We start from the raw sequence: 8987 nt of genomic DNA, 5'->3' as shown, positions 1-8987 counted from the left end.
CTGGCCGTGCAGCAAGGCAGCCTGGTGCTCTTCTATGACTTCGGCACGGGCCTGCAGGAAGCGGCCCCGCTGCACCCCGGGCCGCCCATGACCGCGGCCAGCAAAGCGGTAAGGTCGGGGCGCTTGGGAGGCAGGGACCCCAGGCCCGTGGCTTGCCTTGAAGCCTTCCACCCGTGTCCACCAGATCCAGGTGTTCCTTCTGGCCACCAATCGCAAGCGTGTGCTGGTGCGCGTGGAGCGGCTCACAGTGTTCAGCGTGGAGCTGGACAACAAGCTGGAGCTGGCCGACACCTACTTCCTGGGTGGTGTGCCCCCCGAGCAGCTGCCCCTGAGGTGAGGACCGGGCCGTGGGCCGGGTGGGGCCCGCACAGCTCGGCCGGGGCTCAGAGGGATCCCCCATGACCCTGTCTCCCGCAGCCTGCAGCCGCTCTTCCCCTCCGGGGGCTCCATCCGAGGCTGTATGAAGGGGATCAAAGCGCTGGGCAAGTATGTGGACCTCAAGAGGCTCAACACCACCGGCATCAGCTTTGGCTGCACCGCCGACCTGCTGGTGAGCTGCCGTCCCGCTGCCCCGCCTGCCAGCGAGCGGGTGCGCTTGGGTGGTAGGCCTCAGCATCCTCCTCCCCCCAGGTGGAGCGCATCATGACTTTCCACGGCCACGGCTTCCTGACCCTGGGCCTCCCCAGTGTGGCGCCCCTCACCAGCCCCGTCTACTCCGGCTTTGGCTTCCGCAGCACCCAGGAAAATGGTCTGCTGTACCACCGCGCATCCCCGGTGAGGCCGCCTGTCCACAGTCCTGACCCCCCCTCTCCCCTCCAGGCTGGCCATGCCTGGACACACACACCCCCAGGCTGGCCATGGCTTGCTCTACTCCTGAGCTGGCTGTGGCCAATCTGGACAGGGTGGCTGGAGCAGGGTAGCCTGGGCCCACTTCTGCCTGGCTAACTGGCCCGGCCGCTGTTCCCAGGATGGGCTATGCCAGGTGTCCTTGAAGCAGGGCCAGGTGACACTCCTGCTTATGAAGACAGAGGTGAAAACCCGACGGGTCTTTGCCGATGGGGTCCCACACTACGTGGCCTTCTACAGCAATGAGACCGGGTGAGCCCCGTCCCCGCCTGGCGCAGGCCAGCCCAGCCCTGCAGAGGAGCGGGCAGGGCCGGGGAAACACTGCCTTTCTATTTCCCAGGGTCTGGCTCTACGTAGATGACCAGCTGCAGCAGATGAAGCCTCACCGGGGGCCTCCTGCTGGGCTGCCGCCCAACCCGCAGGGTGCCCGCCTGCTGCTGGGAGGCCTGGATGAGCCCGGCCCCTTGCACAGATTCAGCGGCTGCCTCAGCAATGTCTTTGTGCAGCGGTGAGCTGTGGGCAGGTGGGGGTGAGGCCCCAGCTAGGCCCTTGCAGCTGACTCTGCCCGCCTGCCCCCCCAGACTCCAGGGCCCACAGCGCGTGTTCAACCTGCAGCAGAATCTGGGCAGTGCCAACGTGAGCACAGGCTGCACCCCAGCGCCAGAGACACAGGCTGCGGGGCACCGCCGACCCCAGGGGCTGCGGGTCTCTGCTCGGAAGGTGGGGCCACAGCGGTGTGGGCGGGGCTGGGTGGGGCCACGGCTGGGGTGGGCGGGGCTTAGTGGGGGCCACCGCGGTGTGGGCGGGGCTGGGCCACGGCTGGGGTGGGCGGGGCTGAGTGGGGGGCACAGCTGTGTGGGCGGGGCTGGGCGGGGCCACGGCTGGTATGGGTGGAGCTAGGTGGGGGCCACGGCGGGGTGGGCGGGGCTGGGTGGGGCCATGGCTGGGGTGGGCAGAGCTGGGTGGGGGCCACCGCTGGTGTGGGCGGGGCTGGGTGGGGCCATGGCTAGGGTGGAAGGAGGGAGTCCCGCCGTGGCCTCTGCATCTCCATCTGTGCTTTCAGACCTCACGCCGCAGACGCCAGCCCCGGCAGGACTCTGCCTGCCCCGCATCCCACCCCAGCACCACCCCAGACTCCTACCAGTTTGGAGGGTCCCTGCTCAATCACCTGGAGTTTTCAGGCATCTCGAGCTCCCGTGGGAACGGGTAGGGCTGGGCCGCTGGGCCGGGTGGGAAGGGTTGGTTCGGGGGAGCCCCCATGCTGATACCCTGCTCCCCCTCCAGGTCCCACTTCTCCATGCTCGTCTACCCCCGTGCCTCCTACGGCCTCCTCCTCTACGCTGCCCCCCAGACGACCCACAGCCCCGCCCTGGTGCTCTACTTGAATCGTGGTCACTTCACTGTGCAGACCGAAGGCCCTGGGCCAGGGCTCCACGCCAGGAGCCAGCAGCGTTCCCGGTCCGGCCAGTGGCACATGGTGAGGCTTCGGCGAGGGTGTGGCAGGACCCCAGGAACCCTCCCCGCACTGACCCCCCTCTCCCCACCCCAGGTGTCCGTGCACTGGGAGCAGAATAAGATCCAGCTGCTGACCTCCGGGGCCCCAGTGGTGAGCCAGGGGCGCTCGCACAGCGGGATGCAGCGGGCAGACGGCCCGCAGTCTCTCACCCTCTTTGTGGGCGGCCTCCCCCCCAGCCGCCGTGCCGTCACGCTCCCGGTGAGAAGCGCCTCCACCCACCCGCCCTCTGAACACCCCCTGCCCCCTCGACTCCCGAGACCCAGCCTCACCCAGCCCCTGCTGCCTGCAGGTGTCCGTGGGGTTTAGTGGCTGTGTGAAAAGACTACAGCTGGACAGGCAGCCCCTGGGGCCCCCCACACGATCGGTGGGGGTCACGCCCTGCACCCCAGGACCCCTGGAGCCAGCCCTCGTCTTCTCAGGCAGAGGGGGAGTCATCACTCTAGGTCTGTGGCAGAGGCGGCCCCTGGGGTTCTGGAAGGCTCTGGGCAGGCCTGGCCTTCTCTCACTGCAGTCCTCCCCACAGCGCCTCCCGAGGCCACGCTGACACAGGTGGAGCTGGAGCTGGAGGTGCGGCCCCTGCTGGCCTCGGGCCTGGTCTTCCACCTGGGCCGGGGCCAGGCGCCCCCCTACCTGCAGCTGCAGGTGTCTAAGGAACAGGTACGCAGGGCTGCGCTGGGCACAGGCACGCCCCTCTGGTGGCCTTGGGTAGGTAGAACCAGACTGTCCCCTCCCCAGGTCCTGCTGCGGGCAGATGACGGGGCAGGCGAGTTCTCCACGTGGGTGAAGCACCCCGAGGCCCTGTGTGACGGGCGGTGGCACAGGCTGGCAGGTGAGTGGCCCGACCTGGCTCTCCCTGGGGCACCTCACGCTCCTGCTAGCAGGGGCCGCTGTGGGGAGCTGGGCTGAAACCTCCCTCCCCCAGCCATCAAGAGCCAGAATGCGCTGTGTCTGGAGGTGGACAGAGCGAGCAACCACACCGTGGGCCCCTCACCAGCGGCCTTGGCTGGGGCCCCTGCACCTCTGCACCTTGGGGGCCTGCCCGGTGAGTATGGCCTCAGCCCCGGGGGAGCTGCCCCCCGCCCCGAGGGCGCAGAGGGCCCACGGGGCCTAGGCTCACTCCTGTGCCCTCCCCTGCACCGCAGAGCCCACAGCCGCAGAGGGGACGCCCCCGGCCTACCAAGGCTGCATGAGGAAGCTGGTGGTGAACCATTCCCCCATCGCCTGGGCCACGGCCACCGAGCTGCAGGGGGAAGCGGGGGTCAGCGGCTGCCCAGTCACATAGTGCAGCTGCCCCTGTGGAGCCCTGGCTCTGGGCTGGCTTCACCTGGGTGGCCAGGCCCCCGCGGGCTGGGTGTCACCGAGGTTTGTGGGTATTTATGTAGACTAGCTCCAAGGGTGACCACTCTTGTTTCTGGAAACAGTTTTACCTTTTCCAATCTAAAGGCAAGACACTAAAAGGGGTTTATACTTTGTACCTTCTCTGAGATCTGAAAGCTTACTGGTTTCCTCTCAAAAATTAAAAGTCATTTGCTTAACTGTGTGGGATTGAAACTAAAGCCAGTTAGCATGTGCAGCATGGAGGGAGACAGCCAGAACACACGCAGGTACACACCGCAGGCGTCGCTCTCCTTGCCACAGACCAAACCAGCTGCGAGTGTCAGGTCCAAGTCAGAAATACGGGGTCCCTCATCAGCTTGGGTCCAGAGCCCCTCCAGCTCATACCCGGGACAAAGACCAGAGTTGGCAGGTAAAAGAAAGGACTTTTATTTATTAGTGAGTTGGAACAGGAAAGGGTATGCAACAAATCACGAATGCCACTACAAGAGTCACATGACTAAGAATTCAAACTCCTTAAAAGACAGTAAATAACTTAATCTAGACTCATGTCTTCCTCTTCATCTTTCTTGTCTTTTGCATCGCCCTCCTTCTGCTCAGATTTGGCATTGTTCTGCATAGCTTTGGCAAATGCTTCCACATCTGAAATGCATTTAAAATACAATTAGGGCTGAGGCATGGCTCAAGTACTAGGGTACCAGGCTGTGAAGAAAGTGTGAGGCCTGAAGCTCAAACCACAGTCACAGAAAAATACAAGTGACTACTGGCCTACCCCAGCCAGGAGCTGCTTCCCAGGGCGCGGGGGGACTGGAGGGGAAGCGGGAAGGTACTCACCGCCCTTGTTGGCGGCCTCCACAGCCTCTGCAGGCAGGCCAAACTGGCACATGAGAGGGCCCAGCTGCCCCGAGGCCAAGGCTGCACTGAACATTCCCAGGGCCTGTGAGGGAGAGCCGTGTGCACGTCAGGGCTGAGTGCTGGGTAACAGCCCAGCAAGGCCCGGGCGCTGCGCTGCACTGCACTGCACTGCAGCAGGGGTGTTCCACTGCCCCAAAGGCGGGCGGGACGGGGTCTCCCTGAACACGCGGCTCGCGCCTGCCTACCTGCTGGAACTGGGGTGAGGTCAGCGTGTTCTGGATCTCGTCGGCGGTCTGGGGCAGGGACTCCCCTGAGGGCAGGTAGGGCAGGAGGCGCTCCTGGACATCTGCGTTAGCGAGGATGGGAGCCATGATCTCCGGCGTCAGCACACTGGCCAGGTCCACTAGGGCATGAGCACAGGGCCGTCAGTGGCTCAGCCTGGACTCCAAGTGGGAAGGACACACCCACCCACAAGGGGGGGCGGGGGGCAGGCCCTCAACTCCCAAGCCCCCCCTCAGCGTGGGCACAGCCACCTTACCTTGCTGGCTACCTCCGGGCCCGGCCGGCACGTTCATGGTGGCCAGAATGCTCTGCAGGTCGCTCAGCTGGATGGGCTGGGTCGGGCTGGCCGCCGTGCTGGCTCCATTACCTGAACTGGGCGCGGGGCTTGGGCTGGTGGCCGAGGCAGCTGCTGGGGCGGAAGGGGCTGGGGTGGCGCGGGCAGAAGAGGTGGTGGAGGATGGGGTGACGGCTGCCGACTGGCTCCGGGAGCTGGAAAAGCGAGGGTGCTCTAGAGCGGCGAGGTCCTACTCCAGACGCCCAACCACCCCAAGCCCCATCTCCTACATGGGGTCTCAGAGGGAAGGGACAGACAATGGCCGGCTAACGGGGGTGCCTGCACGCTGGGCAAGGTGCTATGGGCTCACCTGGAGGAAGAGCTGCTGGCCGGAGGCCCGCCACTCCCCAGGAGACTGGCCAGGCCCGGCCCAGTGAGGGCCCCAAGCCCACCTGCAAGGAACAAGGGCATGTGTGCTGGGGAGGACCCAGCTGCTTCCCCACAGACTCCAGCGGGTCCCCACGTGACAGCCACAGCCCGGGGGGGGGGGGGAGACAGATGGACACCACACCCAGCCTTGGAACGAGTGTCAGGGGTCAGCACCACCTGACAGCACCTACATGCCGGAAGCATGTTCGACTGAGCCAGACTGCATCCCACTGCATTACATGACCCAAGCACTGGCGGCATGTCAGCTGCACAGTCTGAGCTGCTGGTGGGCGGGCAGCCCGGAGGCCGGGGCTGGAGCCCTGAGTGCAGATCCCTGACCCCAGGTGAGCAGGGGCCTCCCAGAGTGGCAGTGCAGAGCACAGGCTGGGCTGGGGCTCACTCTGTACCACAAAAGGCACTGAGGAAACACAGGCTTGAAAACGAGCCCCGCCCCCAACTCAGGAGCCAAGCTTGGGGTTACCCAGTCCTCCGAGGCCGGCGGGTCCAATCAGCTGCATGAGTTGGCTGTGACTCATATTTCCCAGCAGGCTCTGCAGGCCACCCTCACCTGGAAAACACGGGGTCCCCTGTGGGTATCCTGTGGCTTGGACTTGACGGGGGGTACCACAGCCAGGCAGGGGGCAAAAGGGGGTTGGGGAGCAAGTGGCCGTGCCCCAGGGTCCATGCCCATCTTACCACCCAGAGCAGAGAGCTCGTGGCCGCTGCTCCCGCTGGCCCCCAGCGCCCCAGGCATTGGAGGGTTATTCAGATACTCGTTGACTTTCCGGCAGTGCTCCTCATCCTGGTCAGTCTTGGGCTCCTGAAGACGACACGAGAGGCCCCATGCTGAGCCACCCGAGTGGGCACCGGCTCGTGCCGGTTGGCTTCTGAGCGCCCACATGACTGGCCGTCCTGACCCGGCCCCACAAGGACCCGAAGAAACAGAAGCAGCCAGCCCAGGCGCTGGTGGGGAGAGCAGCCACACCTCCGGGACAGCGGAGGGGGGCGGGTCTGCAGATGCTGGGGAGGAGCGAGTCACCAGCGCCTGCGGCCTCCCCAGCAGCTCTGCCCGCAGCCTCTTTCCCTCAATCACAGGACCTGCCTGCTACACTAACGCCGCCCGCTGCTGCCCACCCTGTGGCACCCCTAGAACGCGCAACAGCCCACAAGTTCCCTGGGCACCTGCTACACACAGTACACAGGGATGCTCAGCCCTCATAGGAAAGGGGCAAGAAAAGCACAAAATAAGGAAAACTGAAAAACAAAAAAGGAACTGAGAGCAGCAGTGGTGCCTCACCCCGTAATACAACCAGACAGGGACGCCCAGGGGACGTTGCCATTAACCACCAAAAAGCTGGAAAGAGAGGTGTGGCTCAAGGGGTAGAGGCTCGCCTTGAGCAAAAAGGATAAAGGACAGTGTCCAGGCCTTGAACTCAAGCCCTGGTATCAGCACCAAGGGGTGGGGGGGATGAGGCACAGATCTGGAATCCCAGACTTGGGGAGGGGGCGGCAGGCAGGCCTCAAATTCTAGGCCATCCTAGATAACTGAGACCCCATCCAGAAAGTCAGGAAGTTTGACACCAATTCTGGTGAATAATAGACAACTGCTGTACACCCACAGCTGGCAAACCACACCCCATCCTTGTAAGTCAAGTTTAATTTGAAAACAACCGCACCCACTGTTCTCCTATGATCCCTCAGACCAGGTGAGCAGGTCACTGGACAATGCTGTCCCTCTAGATGGGACTAGAAGTGGGTAGCAGTGACTGTCCAGACAGCTAATGCCGGTAGCTCTGATCTAGTACTGGGTTTGAACTCAGGACCCTGTGCTTACCGGGCAGGCACTTGACCACTGAGCCACATCTACAGCTCCTTTTCACATTGGCTACTTTGAGATAGTCTCACTTGTTGCTTGCTTTGGACCATGATCCTATTTTATGCTCCCTGAACTTCTAAGATGACAGAACACATACTACCATGCTCAATTTCTCCCATTACCATAGGTCTCACCCTCTTTCTTGTGTGGGAAGGCCTGGACCTTGTCCCAGGCTCAGCCTCCCTCAGAGCAGGGTAACAGGTGTGTGCAGTCATGCCCTTTAGCTGTTGAAGTGAGCTCTAACAAACTTTGTCTGGCTAGCCTAGAACTTCTGTCCTCCTCTTAGCATAGGGCTGCAGACACCAGCGCTGGTGCCCAGCACTAAGTCTAGCTGTTGGCCCACAGTCCGCTTACACATCTAGGAAAGAACTTAGATCCCAAACTATTCTATGCAACGCTGCCAGAACAACAAAGGGAATCACAGCTGACAGCCCCAGAATCACAGGCCTCAGAGTTAAGTGGTAGCTCCCTGATTTGAGGGACGTGGGAGCCATGGAGGAGGAAAAGCTACCACAGACTAAGGAAGCAGGGAACCACCCTGGGCAGGGACCCCCCCCCCCCAGGAGAGGGCAGAGAAAGTGGTGGGAACAGGATCAGACCCACCACCGCTGGCGATGCTCAGGGGCAGGAGCTTTGGCACAAGCCATCCCAGCTCCAAGAAACTCCGGACAACCTTGGCGTTGTCAGACTGGCCACCTAGTGTGTGACACCACTAACGAACTGGGTGGCGTCACAGCAAGAAAAGCCAAAGCACTCAACAGCCCCACCGGGTACCTGCATCCAGAAGAAGAGCCGTTTGGACCCGGCCTTAAACTTGAGCACGTAGACTCTCCCGCTGGGGCACTGTGCCACGCGCTTGAACTCGCAGTCATCCGGGAAGATAATCAAATCCTGGCAACCCCAAGAGGAGAGTCAGCGTCCCCCTCCCATGCAGGCCCGACATAAGCCCTGGCTCTCCAGGGAAACTCACTGAACCCCAAGTCTTGACAGGACGGGGTGCAGCGCTCAAAGGACCCGGGGAGGAGCGGAGAAGCCCGCAGATCTTGAAGGGCTTCAACATAAACGTTTTAGGATTAAAGTTACAAGGTAAGAAGTCAACAAGGAGCACTTGGATCCAAGAACAAAGAACTCCAGGGAGAGACCAGTACCGAAAGGCCTGGCTCCTCAAGGGCTCTGATGAAGGTCAGGATTTCGGGCCTCTCCCCAGCGCCAGGCCGGAGGAGCGTGTCACCGGCCCACGCCGGCCGCCCCAGCGCAGCCCCGGCCCGGCCCGGCCCGGCCCGCGGCACTCACGTCCTCCACGGTCCCCGACGTCCTGTCCTTCCAGCAGAAGTGAATGAGCGAGTCGTCCGTCTGCTGGATGTACACGAGCCCTTTCCGCTTGTCGGGGGTGACCGTGGTTCCTTTCAGCGACATCTTCCCCGCGCGGAACTCCACGAGGTACTTGCTGGAGGAGCCGCGCGAGCCCGGCACCAGGCTCGGGAAGAGGGCGCCCGACGTCGTCATCCTGAAAGCAGAGACGGGCGGGCGGCCCGGCGCGCGCTGTCCCGGGCCGTCCCGGGGCCGGTGGCCGG

General features: G+C 63.2%; 2 protein-coding genes across 2 annotated transcripts in view; one reads left to right on the top strand and one right to left on the bottom strand.

The window, feature by feature from the left end:
* Positions 1 to 3897, top strand: part of Lama5 (laminin, alpha 5) — a 45912-nt gene extending 42015 nt beyond the window's left edge. The window contains exons 66-80 of the mRNA XM_013030343.1: positions 1 to 108; positions 185 to 333; positions 418 to 550; positions 631 to 774; positions 968 to 1098; positions 1187 to 1354; positions 1428 to 1566; positions 1910 to 2052; positions 2131 to 2323; positions 2396 to 2560; positions 2652 to 2805; positions 2886 to 3019; positions 3098 to 3191; positions 3285 to 3404; positions 3505 to 3897. Coding sequence (XP_012885797.1) covers positions 1 to 108; positions 185 to 333; positions 418 to 550; positions 631 to 774; positions 968 to 1098; positions 1187 to 1354; positions 1428 to 1566; positions 1910 to 2052; positions 2131 to 2323; positions 2396 to 2560; positions 2652 to 2805; positions 2886 to 3019; positions 3098 to 3191; positions 3285 to 3404; positions 3505 to 3644 — 2115 coding nt within the window. The 3' untranslated portion in view covers positions 3645 to 3897. The remainder of the gene's footprint in view (positions 109 to 184; positions 334 to 417; positions 551 to 630; positions 775 to 967; positions 1099 to 1186; positions 1355 to 1427; positions 1567 to 1909; positions 2053 to 2130; positions 2324 to 2395; positions 2561 to 2651; positions 2806 to 2885; positions 3020 to 3097; positions 3192 to 3284; positions 3405 to 3504) is intronic.
* A 208-nt stretch (positions 3898 to 4105) lies between these two features.
* Adrm1 (adhesion regulating molecule 1) lies at positions 4106 to 8957 on the bottom strand. Its single transcript, XM_013030394.1, has 9 exons — positions 8707 to 8957; positions 8188 to 8304; positions 6234 to 6357; positions 6019 to 6105; positions 5479 to 5560; positions 5091 to 5323; positions 4798 to 4955; positions 4532 to 4634; positions 4106 to 4339 (listed from the first exon to the last, which is right to left on the bottom strand). The coding sequence occupies exons 1-9, from the start codon at positions 8917 to 8919 to the stop codon at positions 4233 to 4235; spliced, it is 1224 nt and encodes a 407-aa protein (XP_012885848.1). The 5' UTR covers positions 8920 to 8957; the 3' UTR covers positions 4106 to 4232.
* Between the last annotated feature and the right edge of the window lie 30 nt (positions 8958 to 8987).

The sequence above is a fragment of the Dipodomys ordii genome, unplaced genomic scaffold, assembly GCF_000151885.1.
Source record: "Dipodomys ordii isolate 6190 unplaced genomic scaffold, Dord_2.0 Scaffold129, whole genome shotgun sequence".
Classification (NCBI taxonomy): Eukaryota; Metazoa; Chordata; class Mammalia; order Rodentia; family Heteromyidae; genus Dipodomys; species Dipodomys ordii.
The sequence above is the reverse complement of the archived record's forward strand: the minus strand, read 5'-3'. Positions and strand labels throughout refer to the sequence as shown.

Bases quoted from the DNA above. Each gene is read 5' to 3' on its own strand.
- Adrm1 (XM_013030394.1), bottom strand. From the start codon at position 8,919: ATGACGACGTCGGGCGCCCTCTTCCCGAGCCTGGTGCCGGGCTCGCGC. The intron at 5,561-6,018 runs GTAACCCCAAGC...TGTTCCTTGCAG, and splicing joins CGCCGGCCTCGGAGGACTGG to GTGGGCTTGGGGCCCTCACT. The intron at 5,324-5,478 runs GTGAGCCCATAG...TCGCTTTTCCAG, and splicing joins GCCAGCAGCTCTTCCTCCAG to CTCCCGGAGCCAGTCGGCAG.